This window comes from Gracilinanus agilis, chromosome 3, assembly GCF_016433145.1.
Source record: "Gracilinanus agilis isolate LMUSP501 chromosome 3, AgileGrace, whole genome shotgun sequence".
Classification (NCBI taxonomy): domain Eukaryota; kingdom Metazoa; phylum Chordata; class Mammalia; order Didelphimorphia; family Didelphidae; genus Gracilinanus; species Gracilinanus agilis.
This window is the reverse complement of record NC_058132.1, coordinates 588,926,363-588,944,603: the sequence shown is the minus strand read 5'-3', so window position 1 is coordinate 588,944,603 and position 18,241 is coordinate 588,926,363. Positions and strand designations below refer to the sequence as shown.

General features: G+C 35.8%; 1 protein-coding gene across 1 annotated transcript in view; it reads left to right on the top strand.

Moving 5' to 3' along the window:
• VWA8 (von Willebrand factor A domain containing 8) overlaps positions 1–18,241 on the top strand; it is a 519,173-nt gene that overhangs the window by 174,322 nt on the left and 326,610 nt on the right. The window contains exons 13-14 of the mRNA XM_044669384.1: positions 5,457–5,617; positions 7,703–7,816. Of these exons, the coding sequence (XP_044525319.1) occupies positions 5,457–5,617; positions 7,703–7,816 (275 nt within the window). The remainder of the gene's footprint in view (positions 1–5,456; positions 5,618–7,702; positions 7,817–18,241) is intronic.

Below are 18,241 nucleotides of genomic sequence, written 5' to 3'. Positions count from 1 at the left end.
GAATAAAGATACTGCAGGAAGTGAGGTAGCTAGGGGGCTGAGTGGATAGATGCCAGGCCTGGAGTTGGGATGTCCTGGGTTCAAATTTGGCTCTAGGCACCTTTGATCTGTGTGACCCTAGGTAAATCACTTAACCCCCATTACCTAGCCCTGACTGTTCTTCTGCCTTAGAACTGAGATTTAGTATCAATACTAAGACAGAAGATAAGGGTTTTGTTTTTTTTAATGCTACAGAGTATACTTTGTCTTTTAAAACCATTTTTGCAGAGTTCCACAGTGGATTAAGTATTCAGTGGCTATAGGTTGGGTTGATGATGAGGAATTTATATCATTTCAAAAGAAAAACAAAGATCTTTGATTGAGTAATTTTCTCTTTTTAAAATATATTCAAAAATTCTTTATCTCTACATTTAAGCAATTTCTTTCACCAAAAGTACATCATCTTGGGCTAATGAAGAAAAATAGTAGGTCTGAAATACTGGGAAATCCTACTTCATTAGGTCTGACATGGAGAAAATGCACATATATTCCAAAATTCTCAGTACAATTAAAAAACAAAAGTTCTGTTTATGATCTTTAAAATCACTTATGGCTCTGAATCTAGGATTCTTTGAACTTTTTGTCTCCATGCTATAGTAATTTTCTAATACTTCTCTACCTTCCCTCCTTTGAATACTCTAATGTAATAAAAAAAGTTAAATAAATCTAAACCAAGACCAAAATCAGTAATTAGGATTAATTGGAATTTAGCAATCTATTAGTATTACTTTTTATTTACATTATCATAACCAATTATGTATATTTGTGTCTTGATTCTGCTTACTTATTATACAGCAGTTTATACAAGTCTTCCCATGTTTTCTTAATTCCTAATATTTATAATTTCTTACAGTACAATAATATTCAATTAAATTCATATGCTATAATACATTCAGTCACTTCCCAATATATGGAAACACACTTTTTATCCAGTTGGATTTTTTTTGCTATTGCAAAAAAGTTTACTAGTCTATTTGTATAAAAAATGTAGTTTAAAAAAATATGAAGAAAGATGGCTTAACAGTACCAGATCTTAAACTGTACTATAAAGTAGTAGTCCTCAAAACAATATGTTACTGGCAAAGAGACAGAAGGGAAGATCAGTGGAATAGACTTGGGATAAGTGACCTCAGTAAGACAGTCTATGATAAACCCAAAGTGCCCTGCTTTTGGGACAAAAATCTACTGTTTGACAAAAACTGCTGGGAAAATTGGACAACAATATGGGAGATATTGGATCTAGATCAACATCTCACACCCTATACCAAGATAAATTCAGAATGGGTGAGTGACTTGAATATAAAGAAAGAAACTATAAGTAAATTGGGTAAGCACAGAATAGTATACTTGTCAGATTTTTGGGAGGAAAGGGATTTTAAAACGAAGCAAGAGTTAGAAAAAATTACAAAATGTAAAATAAATAATTTTGATTACATTAAACTAAAAAGGTTTTGTATAAAGAAAACCAATGCTACCAAAATTAGAAGGGAAGCAACAAATTGGGAAAAAATATTTATAACAAAAACCTCAGACAAAGGTCTAATTACTCAAATATATAAGGAGCTAAATCAATTGTACAAAAAAATCAAGCCATTCCCTAACTGATAAATGGGCAAGGGATTTGAGTAGGCCATTTTCAGATAAAGAAATCAAAACTATCAATAAGCACATAAAAAAGGTGTTCTAAATCTCTTATAATTAGAGAAATGCAAATCAAAACAACTCTGAGGTACCACCTCACACCTAGCAGGTTGGCTAACATGACAGCAAAGGAAAGTGGAGAATGTTGGAGGGGATGTGGCAAAATTGGGAAATTAATGCATTGCTGGTGGATCTGTGAATTGATCCAACCATTCTGGATTGCAGTTTGGAACTATGCTCAAAGGGCTTTAAAAGACCATCTGCCTTTTGATCCAGCCATACCATGCTTGGTTTATACCCCAAAGAGATAATAAGGAAAAAAACTTGAACAAAAATATTTATAGCCATGCTCTTTGTAGTGGCAAAAATTGGAAAATGAGGGAATGTCCTTCAATTGGGGAATGGTGAACAAATTGTGGTATCTGTTGGTGATGGAATACTATTGTGCTCAAAGGAATAATGAACTGGAATGACCTCCAGGAATTGATGCAGAGTGAAAGGAGCAGATCCAGGAGAATGTTGTATACAAAGACTGATACACTGTGGTACAATGGAACATAAGCAACTTCTCTACTAACAGCAATGCAAGGATCCAGAGCAAGGCTGAGGGACTTATGAGAAAGAAAACTAGCCACATTCAGAGGAAGAACTGTGAGAGTAGAAACACAGAGGGAAAACAAGTGTTTGAACACATGGGCTGATGGGGATATTATTGGGAATGTAGTTGCTAAATGATAACTCTAGTCCAACTATCAATAATATGGAATTAGGTCTTAATCAATGATACATGTAAAAAACCCAGTGGAATTTTGCACTGGCTATGGGTGGGGGGAGTTTGGGGGAGAGGGAATGAACATGAAAGATGTAACTATGGGAAATATTAAAAATAAAAATATAGTTAAAAAATTAAAATTAATTTAATTAAAATGATTATCATCTAATCTATTTATTCATTGCTATCCTAATCAAGCTGAAAAAAATTATCTTAATGAACTTAGTCACAAAAAGATAGACTATCAAAAGAATTAATGAAAAAATGCAAAGAAAGGAAATCTAGCAGTACTGGATTTTAAACTGTATTATAATGCAGTAATTATTAGAACTATATGATACTGACTAAGAAATAAAAAGTTAAAGCAATGGAACAACAAATAGTGGTAAAAGATTATAGCAACTATGTATTTGACAAAAGTATAGATTTAGATTTTGGGATAAGATATCACCATATGATAAAAATTGCTGGGACATCTGGAAAGTATTTTGATAGAAACTAGGTATAGACCAATATCTTATACCATTCAAATGTTGGAGGGGACATAGAAAAGTGAGGATACTTTTATACTGTTGGTGGAACTGTGAAATGATCCAACCATTTTGGAGAGCAATTTGGAATTATGCCCAGAGAGTGATAAAACTGTGAATACCCTTATTGTCACATCTGTTTTTCAAGGAGGTCAAGGAAAAGAAGAACCTATATACTCCAAACTATAATAGCTTTGTTTGTGGTGGTGAATGGAAATCAGAAGGATGCCCATTAATTGGGGAATGGCTAAATACATTGTCATGGAATACTATTTCCCCATAAGACAGGATGAATAGATTAATTTTTTTTAAAATGTGGAAGGAAATATATGAGATAATAAAGAGTGAAAAGGAAACATTATATACAGCTACAGATTTAATATTTGAAGAATAAATTGTGAATGTTCATCTCTAGAGAATGAACTGAGAAATAGAAACACAAAAGACATTATATATACATATCTGATATATATTTGTTTGCTAGATGATGCCTTCTATTGTGTTAGGAAGGCAGAGAGGGACTACTATACCTGGAAATCAATTCTATTAATAATTTTTTTTAAATATCCTAGACCTTTTGTGTAAAAATATGTTATATGTGCTTTAAGATATTTTAAGATATATTTTTTAAATCCTGTCTTCAAGCATAGTCATTTCTAAGATGATACATTTTTCATATTGAATGTGTGTGTCCCATCTTTTTTGGATAGCATCATGTGATATGACCATGTGGTAAATAGTAGTATGTACTTAATACTGAATATGGTTTCTTTTTTTCTTATTTTATCCATTAAGATAAACTTTTTTCATTATTGTTCTATGTTCTGGGTTTTTCTTTATCTTCAACAAAGAGATATGAGTTTTTGGATCTGGCAATCAAAAAAATCTTACAAATAGTAGATGCTTAATAAATGTTGAATTAAGTAGAATTCAAAAATGGCATACGGTTTGATTTGGGAGTTTGATGCTGGCTTTGTTTCCTTTACTATTTTGTAATCGGTACTTATCCCCTAATATTGGGTCATACATTCAGTACATTGACAAGTTTTAGAGTTTTTATTGTCATTTGCTTCATAAAATGGTGATACTACTCTAACATTATGCACACTTAAACTTCAAGGAAAGAATAAAATATCTTTTTAAATCAACTTATATGCAAAGTTATAGAAAATGCCAGCTTGGTTTGGTCATTCTTGGTTTGGTCAATCTGGCATTTCCACAGCACCCTGAAACTCTAACAGCTTGTTGGATATGAATGTCATTATTTTTTTAAATGGCTTGTATTTCCACATAACCATAAATGTAATTCCTTTTTAAAACATTTCCATAATACTGAAGTGGTTTACTACAATTTCTGTGGTAGATCCTAAGTATGTTTAACAGAGTTAAGACTTTTATTGACCTTTTGCAACAGAAGGGTTTATCTGTTCGTTATTACAAAGTACCATTTGGTTGATGATACAATTGAAATGGTCTATTTTTTACTTAGTATTTGATATACATAATACCTAATTTTAAACTTAGAATAAATTAAAACTTGAAACTAAAAAAGAAACCGTTGCCTAAACACCAGTACATTGGGGCTTAGTTGTGGGGTGGAATTAATACGTGGTTTCACACTCAGACTCAATTGACTTTGATATGAAAGGCCTGCAAATATGCCAGAGCTATTAATAGCCTGCTTCGTTCAGTCTGTTGCATTATTTTAGTGCTAGCACATTGTGTATATTTGTGTCATGTTTTCTAATTGCATTTAAATGCCATGCCATGGTGTTTCAATTCCTGTAACTTGTCTGGTGGCTATTCTCTTTGGTTTCCTCATAACTGCTGACTTCTCTGTAAAGCTCGTCAACTGCAGGAAGATGCACAGCATTTGATAACAATCTCTGGGCATGCTCTCAATATGTAAAACCTTTAGTTCTTAAAAAAGGAATTGGCTCGTTTTGGTTCCTTCAGAATTTAACATTTAGCTAAATTTAGTTGTCATGTGGAAATTACTGCCAAATACATCACCCATATCAAATAAATGAGCAAAATGAGGGAAATGATAAAAAATAATTTATAAAAGCTCCAATCATATTAAACCATTGAAGAATAGTATTAAAAACTAAATCAAAAACATAGCTAGTAAAAAATCAAGAAAATTCATTTGAACAGGAAGTTCTAGGTTCAAATCTGGCCTTGGACCCTTCCTAGCCATGTGACTCTGAATAAATCATTTAACCCCAATTGCCTAACCCTCACTGCTCTTCTGCCTTGGAACTAATAACTAGTATTGATTCTAAGACAGGAAGTAAGGGTTAAAAAATGCATTTGGTTAACTTCTTTACTTAGGTAGAAGAAAAATGACTTTTCATCCTATGGGTTGACTCTTTAAGAAAAACAGGAAATTTTACAATACTTATGATACTTTTCTCCTCAATTAAATGCTTATTCCTTTGTTTTTGTTTGTTGGGCCTTGGAACTGTATTTAGGATATGACAGCCCGTGATTTGCTGCAGCAGAGATACACCCTTCCCAATGGAGATACTGCTTGGAGGTCTTCTCCACTTATTACTGCTGCTTTAGAGGGAAAGCTTGTTCTCTTGGACGGCATTCATCGTGTCAATGCTGGTACACTTGCTGTACTGCAAAGGTTGGTTTCGGTTTCAAAAAATATAACTTAAGAAATTAGTTTGTAATTCTCCCTTTTGCTTTTGGGGAAAAATTATGCACAAGACAGCTACTGGGATTTTTTTTTCATTTTATCTCTCTCTCTCTCTCTCTCTCTCTATATATATATATATATGTATATATATACATATACACACATAGATATAAACACAAATAAAATGTATGAGTATGTATATTTACTATATAATATATATTTTATATGTATATATCCACACATATTCATATTTACACATACATTATATGGAGGGATTGTATCTAGGTGTATGTATTAATAATTTCAAATTCAGGCATTAGGTAGTTTTTTCCCCCCAAGGAAAAAGGATGTAGCTGTAGGAAACTCCTAATCTTTTTTTTTTTTACATAATACCTTATATAACAATAATATAATATATATATGATTTCTTTTAAATAAATAACAAATTATAATAAATATGTTTATCCAGGAGAAACAAATTCTCACATTAACTATGTTCAAAAAACTAGGTCTTATTCTTTCCTATCCCAACTTTAATATTAAGTTCTGTATCGTAAAACTGGGAAAAAAATAAAGCCCCATATATATTATACTTGCAATTTTCTTGCACTGAGACAAAATTTCATTGTTTACAAATGCTCTGTGAGGCACAGGTCAAACACTTCTTTATTTTTCTTACTTTTTGGAAATACCAAAAATATAACACCCTGTCAGTTGTTCCCCCAAAATAAAATGGGTAAATAATTGTCAAAATATATTTTATATAATGGTTAATAATCCTATTTTGAAATTCCAAGATAAGTTTATGTGAAATTAAGTATTTTTTCTTATTTTCATCTTAGAAAAGAAACCCTAACTTCCTTCTCTGAAATTGTATTTTGAGAAGTAGAATCTCATTTTGTTGTTTTCATTGGGAAATAGCTTCATCTCCTCTAGTTCAAATAGAATGATAAATAAAATTACTCTTTTTCCTCCATGTTTCATTTTTACAACTGGGGAGAGGATCTTGAAAATGATATTAGTCTGAACACCTTTCCTTTCATGCTAGTTAATGAAGGTATTTAAGAAGCCAAAACACTTACAGGCAGTATATAAATTGCAAATATTTTGTTGTGCTAGTCCTGAATCATTTTAAATATGTATTTGCATTTCTTAAATATTAGAAAAGATAGAAATGACAAAAATACAAAAGCATTCCTCTATTATAGACATGTTATAAGAAGAAAATCTCCCTTTCCTCCTATAAAAACCCTTCATCCACCTCTACCTTTTATTACAAAATCCTGATCTACTTCCATGCATGACCCCTCAGATGTTTTTCCCCCCTTATTCCAACTCTGTAATGATGTACTGAAGTAAACAGTTGTCTTAATGGCTTAGGAAATATTTGGAATAGCTCCAAAATAGGTAGCAGGAGCTTTGAAGTAGTCTGTGGCCTAAGGATATCAGAGCAAAATTAAGGGCAGGCCAGTATCTGAAAGAAAGTGTTGTTTATGTGGAATACTAATAACCCCCCCCCCCAGGTGTTGAGGCTCAAATGAGATTATGTATATGAAAGCACTGTTAAGAGCTGTGTATCAGCAACAAGATACTCTTCCTTCTAGCAGTAAGCTCTCTGACCCCCTTTAAAGAACTACAGGCAACAATGCTCAGTCTTTGTGATCTGGCCCTCTAACATGGAAGCCAGCAGAGCAGTTAGAAGTTGCTGTAGCAGAAATGTCCAAGATTATCTAACCACATTCTTAGTCCCAGTTGTCAATAGAAATAGATGTTGTTGATTTGTTTTAGAACTGTACTGTCTTAGAACTGTACAGAACCCTAGAAATCCTTTCATTCAAACCTTTTCATTGTGTATAAAAGAAAATGGAGGGCCTCAAAGGAGAGGTGAGTTGCCTATAAGTGTCAGAGTCAGGATTGCAACTTCTGTGTCCTTCCCTCTCTCTGGCGCTAAAACCCCTGGTTTGTTTTTTTTTTCCCCCAGGGTTAGTGCTTTACCCACCTTTCCACACTGTGAACACAGTAGTTAATAAGGCAGGAATTTGATTCTTTCCTCTTCCTCCTTAATGCCAATAGGTTAATCCATGATAGAGAACTGGCTTTATATGATGGCTCAAGGCTACTGAGAAAGGACAGGTATCAGCATTTAAAAGAAGAGCTACAACTATCTGATGAACAACTAAAGAAGAGGTAATTTGGGGGAGTCTTTATGTTGTTATTCAAAATGTCAGAGATTCAAATTGGGTTTTCTTGGTTGCTTGAGTCAATTAAATCTTTTTTTTTATGATCACCATTGTTTAAAATTTTAAACTTCTACAAAATAATTACTTTTTGTTTGAACTTTGGAATACAATGATAGTATCTGAATTTTTTTCATATATGAAATATTCTTAAATTCCTTTCATTTTCAATAATTCAGTGAAGATGTTGAATAATTATATAGCTTTATATTCATTGTAATAACTCATTCTTATGTACACTTATGCTATTCTAAGCATTATATAAAGCTTGAAAAATGCTTTCTTTACAATAATTCTATGAAGAAGGTAGTTTAACTATTCTCATCTCCATTTTACAGATAAAGAAAATGAACATTTTAGTCATTGCTCTCTATTGATCACATAACTCCTAAACTAAATCAGATAGAATGTGAATCCAGTCCTTCAAAATACAAATCCATAATTGGATTTCTTATGCCAGGCTTTCTTTCTTTCTCAGCAATAGAACTGGTCAATCAGTAGGCATTAAGCACTTTTATGTGTCTAGCACTGTATCAAGTACTGAGGATCCTCACTCTCCAAAAAGCAAGATCATTTGCTGCCCTCAAAGAGCTTCCATCATAGTGGGTGAGACAACATATACATATATGTGTATATGTTGGTATATAAAGAGAAATACAGAATAAATTGAAGGTGGCCTTAGAAGAACAGGCACTAAAGACATCTAGTAAAGGCCTAGAGGAGGTTGTGCTTGAGTTACATCATTAAGGATTCCTGGAGCCTCAATTGGGAAGGGGAAAACATGCTAGCCAACACAAAGAATATTATGAAAAGAATATCAAATGGGCCCAAATGGCTGGATTTTTCACCATATGTTTTGGGGAGTAATGTATAAAAAAATCTAGAAAAGTTAGGAAGGGGCCAGGTTATGAAGAATTCTATGTGCCAAACAGAAGTTTATTTTTACTTCCAAGGTAACAGATAGCCATTGGCAGTTGTTGAGAAGCAAGGACATAGGCAGACCTACACTTAGGAAGATCATTTTTTTGGTAGCTGTTGGTTAATTTGGATTAGAATAAGGGGAGACTCGAGGCAAGGAATCTGTTTAGAAGGTTACTACAGGGGTCCATATGAGAAGTGATAAAGGTATGAGTGAGAGCAGTGGTGTTATCAGTGGAGAGAAGCGGACATGTCTGAGATGTGTAGTAGATTTAAGGTTTAAATTTAGTTTTTTTTTACTAAATAAGAAAAGTATAAAATAATATTGTGGGTGCTGATTTTTTTTAAACCCTTCTATGTTCTGGCTCATAGGTGGAAGAGTGTTAAGGGTGGGCAATGGGGGTCAAGTGACTTGCCCAGGGTCACACAGCTAGGAAGTGTCTGAGGCCAGATTTGAACCTAGGACCTCCAGTCTCTAGGCCTGACTCTCAATCCACTGAGCTACCCAGCTGCCCCCTACTAATCATCTTTTGTTGCTCCCATTTTCCCTCTACCTTATAACTCCTAACCCTGTTCTTCATCTTTACTTTGATTACCCCCTTGTGGGTGCTGATTTTAAAATATAGCTTAAGTCAAGATGACTTTTAGCAGCTTTTATTTACAAAAAGGTGGAAAGAGTGAAAGTGTAAAATGTAAATAAAGAGACAGATTCCTAACAAGCCTACCAGCCCTTCTCTGGTGAAGTCTGGCTCAGTCCCAGCAGGAACTTTCCTAAGTGCCTGTGGATTTCCCAGTAATCCTCAGCCAGAAGTCCTGGTGGTGTCTTCAGCCAGAGTTCCACCAAGGTAACCTCCTTCCAAGCCAAGATAGGAATCTCAGCCACTCATTCCAAACACCAGGAAAGGACTAATTCCTAGACCATGCTGGTCTCTTCTTTTATGCTCCTTTTTCCATGTCATTTCCTGTCATTCTCCCTTCTTCACAGAAACCAATTGCAGTCTTTCAATTTGCCTAGCTCTGTGGGGGTTGAGGGGGACAGTGCCCTTTGGAGGTGTGAGCTTTCTCTAGTAAGTGACTTGTGAACTCTGTACTTAATGGTAAGTAGGGGTACTTTAAGTTCTTGATTTGATTAGCTAAAACTAGACAAGGGGAGAGTTAATCCTATCTTCATATAAATCTTGTCCTATTGAATGTCCTTTGTATTTGTGTGCTTTCCCCTCTTTTCAAGACCACTGCCTTACCTCAGAGCCTCCTCACTTCTTACTTTAAATACTATAACACCACTTTAACTGGCCTTTTCAATGCTGGTACCACTCCCCCAACAGAAACAAGCATAACTGTAATCCCTGCTAGGAAATCTGGATAAAATACACATTCCTCAATCTGATGTTTAAAACCTTCCACAATCTGGCTTTTGCCTAATTTTCCAGACTTTTTCTCTTATTCTTCTTATAACACATTCCACAGATATGTTAGTGGCTTCCTGCCTGCCCTCTTCATTCTTCTACCTGCCAAGTCCAAAGCTTTTGTGTGACCAGTCCCTTGGGAAATGCTTCTCTATCTTACCTGCACTTTTTAGAATGTCTGGTTTCCTTCAAGCCTCAGGTGCCGTTTTCTCTGTGAAGGCCTTACTTGTCTTCCTCCATTATTAGTGCTCGCTTGCATTTATTTATCTAGTTACGCATTGAAATGTTCCCTCTTCATGGGGGGATGTCAGCTGAAGACAGAGGCTAGTCACCATTTGATGTTTTTGTATCTTCAGCACTCAGCACAGTGCCTTGTACATAATGGAAATGGAATAAATGAAAAATTGAATTCAGTGGAATTAACATCCAGCACTCTCTACTTACTGCTATATGACTTCTCTAGGGAGCTAGACAACAGTTTGCAGTAGGGATGTGTGCCAGGCCCTTTTAGGAAGAGGGGAAGGATGTAATTCTTGCCGATATCCTGGGAGGAATTAAATGTGAAAATGTTTTACTTCACATCCTTCTTTTGTGAATGAATGAGAAAATTCTTTTTAATAATCACAAATAGTTATTGTAGATGGAAGCACCTGGAGGAACACCTCCCAAAATCATATGACAGATTTGTCTCATGTGATTCAGATAGTAGCCAGTTGTACTCAGACCCTTCCCTTTGTTTTCTCTAAGATACCTCTTTAAAGTATCAAGTGTTTCCCACCTAAATATAAAAGAATCTCAATTCTTTTTATTCCTAGAGATCTTTCCATTAGTTAGAGATAAATCTTAGTCATTATTATTATTTTTTTAAATCCTTACCTTCTGTCTTAGAATTGATAGTAAGTATCAGTTCCAGAGGAGAAGTACAGTAAAAGGTAGGCAATTAGGGGCAAGTGACTTGCTCGGGGTCACACAGCTAGGAAGACTCTGAGGCTAGGTTCAAACCTATGACCTCTCAACTTCAGGCCTACATAGCTGCCCCTATTGTTTTGGTTTGATTTTTTACATTCTTTCTCTTTATGCATATCTGCCTTGAATAACTGTAAAGAACTATTGTTAGTTATGAATTAATCAAGTATTTACTGAGCACCCATTGTGTTCCAGGCACTATGCTAAGTGCTGAGTATATAAGTAATGAAAAGTAAAACAATCCTCTACTTACAAAGATATGTTCTAAGGTGGATAGCAAGTACATAGAAATAGAAAATATAGAGAGCATAAATATAAAGTGGGGAAGGACTAGCACATATATAGTAGTTAAATACTTTTCCTACCCTGCTACACTCATTTGGGTTTCTCCAACATCGCCCTAGGACCCTCCTCATCCTTCAAGATCAGCTTTGGTCCTCATACCTTATCAAAGCCTCTACCCTTCTGACTAGAGGGTGGAGCAAAGAGCTCCCCCCAAAGCCTCCATTTAAGGATAGTCCCCAGCCCAACAATTTCTACTTTTCCTGCTTAGCTTTAGCCCTTTGGACCTCTCCCTGATGCCCCTATGCTGGCTCCCTTCTGCTTCCGCTGCCTTCAGTTTCCTTTTGTGTGGTATCTTCTCCCATTAGATTATAAGCTGTAGCAGACAGGGGCTCTCTTTCTTTCTTTGTATCCCCCATCCTCAGCATAGTGCTTGTTACATAGTAGGTACTGATGAAGTAGGAGATATGCATGAAGTCAGGTCTTTCTGACTCCAGGCTAGGCGTACTGTTACCCAGTACACTTCGAGCTGCCACCAGAAAAGACCAGTCTAGTGTCCTCCAAGTTCCTGTCTAGCTCACAGGGGTTATGATTCTGTGGCCTATCAAACACTTTAATACAGCTGCTGCTTCATCTCCCTGCTCTAGTCCATCCTCTGCTTAGCTGCCAAAGTGATTCTCTTACCCTGTAAGTTTAATCATGCTACAACCCTCTCTACCACTCTAAACTGCAGTGGTGCTTTATTACCTTCAAAATTAAATATAAAGATATTCATTGTGGATTTTAAAGCCCTTAAAAAACTGGCCCCTTCCCACCTTTGTCTTTATGCACTGTTTTATCCAGCTATTCTAGCCCTTTTGCTTTTTCTTACATTTGACACTCTACATTCTGATTATTTTTCTCTCATGGCTGAAACCCTCCCTTCCTCATCTCTGCCTCCTGATTGTCCCTACTACCCTCAAGATTAAACTCAAATCCCACCTCCAGAGATCCCCGACCTCCACTTCACTCCACCCACCTAACTGTACATGCCTTCCTTCTGAGATAACCTCCCAATTGTGTGTGTGTTTCTTATTTTAAATAGTTATTTGCATTTTACTTTTCTCATTAGAATATGTGTTTCTTGAGGGTATAGACTATAGTTTTTGTCTCCCTCTTTATATCACCCATAGTTAAACATTTCCTTCTTTGTAAGCACTTAATTGTATTGATTATGATAATTAATAATCATACCCAATATATGGGACTTTGAGGTATGCAAATAACTTTCCATATAAAATAGCATTAGATTTAATCTTCTTAAGAACCCTGGAAAGATTGGGGCTTTTGTCAACATTTTATACATGAGGAAATGGTATTAGAGGCCAAGTGACTTGACCAGAGTTATAATAGACCTAGTAGCTTAGAGTATAGATGTTGGATTGGGAAATAACAAGACTTGAATTCAAATCTTGCCTTACATTAATTACCTCAGCCTCAGTTTCTTTATATGTAAAATGGAATAATTCCCCTTGCCTCAAAGCATTGCTGAATAGGATTAAATGAGATATTTTATCTCTCTCTCTCTCTCTCTCTCTCTCTCTCTCTCTCTCTCTCTCTCTCTCTATCTCTCTATATATATCTTTGCAAGCCTCAAAGCACTAAATAAATGTTTAGGGATTTAGGATTGAGATTGACACCAAATCAGCACTTTATCCATGGCAGTAACCTAACTGGTTTCATATGACACTCACTCCCACAACTCTGCCTCCAAGCCCAGATTCTGTGCATCTGTTCATCCCATTATTTTTGAGACCGCATCACCAGTTTTTTCAAACAATCCTTATGTGATATGGTTTTAGTCACTTTCACTCCCTCATTCTTGGATGACTTTTATTTTGATCCTACTTTGCCTATAGTCTGATTAGAAGTACCTTAAATTTATTTAGTTTACAGATGCATTATGCTTGAAATCTAGTATGGAATTTTCCCCTTCTTGCTAGTAAACCTAAGCTTAGATTTCTTTAACATAACATTTCTTCCTCAAATGAGATCTGAAAACCTTAAGGTCCCATAAGGGATTCTTAAGATGGGACAGTATTTGTAACTCTCTTCCCCGTAGGTCTCCCACCATACTCCCTGACTATAGATCAGGGTGAAGGGAAAGCCTTTTGAAACTTCAGGCAGTGCAAGGGCAGCTGCCTAATAAAATGAGTATCAGGAGCAATATATGTCTTTGGAAAAACAAACATTACTTAGTAACTAGGATTTTGGTGATGTAGAGTATAAGTCAAATAGGCAAATGTACTCTTAAGGAGATATTTTTGATTTAATAATAGTACAGGCAGAGTGGTGAAGTTGATAAGGGCTGACCTTGGAGTCAGGAAAACATGAATGAGTAAATGAATGAATTAAAGAAGCAAATGAGCAAGCAAACACTTACTAAACATTTATTATGGGGGGACAGCTAAGTGGCTCAATAGATTGAGATCTGGGCCTAGAGACAGGAGGTCTTGGGTTCGAATATGGGCGCAGATACTTTCTGGTTGTGTGATCCTGGGCAAGTCACATCCATACCCTTCTTCTGCCTTGGAACTAATACACAGCATTGATTCAAAGATGGAAGCTAAGGATTAAAAATTTTTTTTTTTATTATTGTAATGTTTAGGAGTATTTTAGAGATGATAAAGGGTATTTTGGAGAGGGGAGAGACGACACAGAGATATGGGCCAGTGACTAAGTGACTCTCAGCTTCCCTTCTTTCTGTCTCCTACTATGGCGGTAAACACAGGGGATTCTCCAAAATGGTGGTAGTTCGGAGGTGGGGCCAGCTTCCAGGGAAGGGGGGGAACCCTTGTCCGAAGGGGTTATGTAAGTGCAGATCCTGGTCAGCGTGGCAAAGGGGCCCCAATATCCACGAACTTCCCCCCACCAACTCGCTCGCACAGCAGGGGGTCTGGCTAATTGAGCAGTACTAGTTGTGGTAACAGGGAGGAATACCCTCTGTGGCTGAGAGGCTGTCTTTGAAAATCCCTCACACGAAACCCACGAGAGGGGCCTTTAAGTGAACTTCTTTCCCTTCTTTAGGAATCTGACTCTGATTTTCTATTATGTCAAGTAGTTTAATAATGATATAAATCAAGAAAGGGGATAGGTTTGAGGGGAGAGGAGACCCTATTGGGGTTTCTTGTTTTCTTCAGCTGAGCCAAGATGGCTCCACTCCAACTTAACTATCCTCTTCTTATCTAATTAAAGTCTCTCTCCTTAACCAGTGGCAAGTGTCCTTCTTGGGAAGGTCAAGGGAAGGAAAGGATCTTCAGGGTGACCCCCTGAAGCAAGGGATCAGCCCCTTCTCAGCAGCTCTAGTTGTTCGTTCTTTCTCTAATGGAGGCTCTCAGATAACAGGAACCTTCTTTCTCTTCTGGGCAAGGGAAATGGAGGCCAGGCTTTTCCACAGGTGGGAATCTAGAGCTCCAGGACTTTGCTCCTCACTTGACAGAGTTCAGAGGGCAAAGCCCTTTCAGTTAACAGTTTTCCCCACAATCTTCTTCTCTCACTCCAACTGTCACTGCCCCTCCCATCACATTCCAACCGCTGTCTGCTCCATCTCAGTGGGCTGAAATGCCAAAAACTTGATTCAGTTTTCCTTTCCACATTATGTACAAAACTGTGCTTTAACCACTGGAAATACAATTGGAAAAGGGAAACAATCTCTTCTCTCAAGGAGGGCACCCTCTAATGGAAGAGATGGCACCTCTGTAAGGTTTCAACTTCAGGTTAGATGGAAAGGTCCCATGATCCTTAGACTCCTAGGTCCCATTGCCCTTGGGGCTTAGTGACAAAGCAGATGTTAATGCCTCTTCTTTAATATCATTTCCATTGTTAAAATCATATCAAAATTGGACATTGATTCTGGTTCTGCTTCTGGCACAATGACAGTGGATAGATCTTGTCTTTTCATTTCAGTCCTCCCAGTCAACTCTCTAACATCATCAGCTGCAGATGAATTTTTTATTATGGTTTTTTTAAATGAAGACCCACCTTCTTTCCCTCTTACTCCATCATTGAGAAAGAAAAACAAAATTTCTCTTACAGCAATATGTATAGTCAAAGGAAACAAATTCTCACATTGACTATGTTAAAGAAAATTGTCTCAGCCTGTATTCATGGGCCCATCATCTCTCTATCAGAGGTACATAGCATGTTTCATCATGAGGTCTCTGGAATTATGTTGATCAGACTTCCTAAGTCTTTCAGAATTGTTTGTCTTTAGAGTATGGTGGTTATTGTGTACATTTTTCACCTATTTACTTCACCCTGTATATAAGTATTCATTTAAGCATTCTCATATTCTCTGAAATCATCCCTCCTTGTCATTAGTATAGCACAATGGTAAACCATGATGCAACGTCCTTAACTTGTTTAATCATTCCCCAAATAATGATCATTCCTTCAGTTTCCAATATACTACCTCAAAAAAGGCTGTTGTAAACATTTTTATACAGTTGGGTCCTTTTCCTCTTTCTTTGATTACTAGAAGTATTGACTGATGTGGTAAATAAACACAAATACACATATAGGGGTTCTTCTGAGGAGAAAGGGATGAAGGAAGAATGAAGGATGTAGATATATTATTATCTTAACCAAATACAAAAGGGCTGTGACAATAAGAGTGAATGACAGTTGGGATCCCATGCCACTTAGACTAAAACATCCAGGGATACCTTAATTCTACAGGGAAAAACACAATAGGAATAAAAAACACTTTTTAATAGTTAACTTAAGATTAAAAGAAGTGGGAGAGGTCACACTACTCTAAAACACTATGGGGACAATTCAGGGTTAAAGGTTAAAGGTCTGGGAAATCTGTACACTACACTATGCAGACAGCTAGGACACAGGGACTAATGGGATCTCACGTAGATGGTCTGATGGTCTTGATCAGTAGCTCAAAATGTATTAGTTCAAGTATATTCCAAGAGCACAGGTTCCAAATAACTCTTCAGAGAAGTCAGGGAGACTGAGATCGCTTGTTCACCAAAGAAGACAGTATTCTCAACCTGCTCTTCTTGATCCTACTAGTTGAGAGGTTCCTGATGTTGCTCAGAGATACCCCAAATCCATAGGCTCTCAGGTCAGTAGTTTCCCAACTCCTTCAAAACCTCAACTGCCTTTAGAGAGAGTCCACTGTGTCCAGCCCCTTGCTGTGTTCCAGGTTAGAACTTTAGCTACTGCCAGCCTGCCTGGCCAGATTTCTAAATCTGCTTTTATAAATTTTCCTACAACATGACCTAGTAGTAATATCACTGGGTCAAAGAGTAAATATAACTTAATACCCTTGGGGACAAACTTCAAAACTACATTCCAGAATGACCAGACCAGTTTACAGTTCTACCAACAGTGCAGTAAGGTACATGTTTTCCCACAGCTTTTGTCATTTTCCTTTTTGTAAACTTTGATGATGATGAGTGTAAGTTGATATATCAGAGATGTTTTATTTTTAATGTCTCTAAATATTAGTATATTCAAATACAATTCAAATAGAAACAGATCCTTGTGATCTATATTGACTTAGGAAACCATATGTTAACATTATGTATATTACATTGCATTTTTACTCATTTTGTTAAACATTTCCCAGTTACATTTTAATCTGGTTTTGATTGAATTTGGTAATTTCATGGGCCTTTTATAGCCCTAGGTCCTTGAGTCTGACGCCTCTGATTTAGAAAATTTTTTGAAAATGTAGCTACTGAAAACTTATATTTCTTCCTTTGAAAACACTATTCATATCTTTTGACCAAGGTAGTACCTATGTTGTAATTTTCTCTCCCCTTTTCTCCCCTTTTCCTTTCCCTTTCCCTTTTCTCCCCTCCTGAATGTGGAGACCCAGAGTCAACCAAAGTAAAAAATATATAACATTTCTATATTACATATATAATGTATAAATGTATATACATAAATATACACATGTGTATGTGTGTATATATGAACTATACCTGTATGTGTGAACATGTGCATATATTCACATATAGAAAGTATGGCCTAGAATATAGACTGAGAGACCTAGTGGTCTAACTATTCCTTAAGTGGCACTTGTAGGGGAATAGGGAAGGCTGTATCTCCAAGAATAAATTATCTTGTTCCATAGATTTAATAATAGACATGTTTATATCTATACAAAATAAAACATACCAAAACTATAGCAAAAATAGATATTTACAGTATATTTATACTTGGTTGTATAGAATAACATAAGGATTTTTGGAATTAAAGGAATTATAAGTGGTGCCCATATTATTCATCATTTTTGAAAGCTTTTGAAGTACATCAGGCATACACATTATGCTGTTTCACAATCATTGTTCAACTCCAGATTTCATTGCATAAATTTGGCACATATTAATTGGTTATAATACCAAATGCTTAAAAGCCAAACTATATTTTGTGATAAAATACAGTGCAAAAATCTTAATTTAAAATTGCCTCAAGGATTGTTTTGATTATAACAAAATTGTTTGCTATTTTATAATCTTTTTACATAAATTTATTTATATGTGTATACATGACAGTTTCTGACATATATTTGTGTGTATGTTTGTTTTATATTTTATTTCACACAATTTTTTAGATATGTCCTGTTTTTGTCACCCCAAATATTTGCTTCAAGTCTTATCTTAATAACTACTTCAGATGAGAATAAAGGATTTTGCCTGCCATGCTCTACTCACCCATTTTCCAGGAATGTTCCCTTCCGTTTTTTATTTTATTAGTATCTCAGAAAGAAACCAAATTATAATTTATAATTCAGAATTTTAAATTTG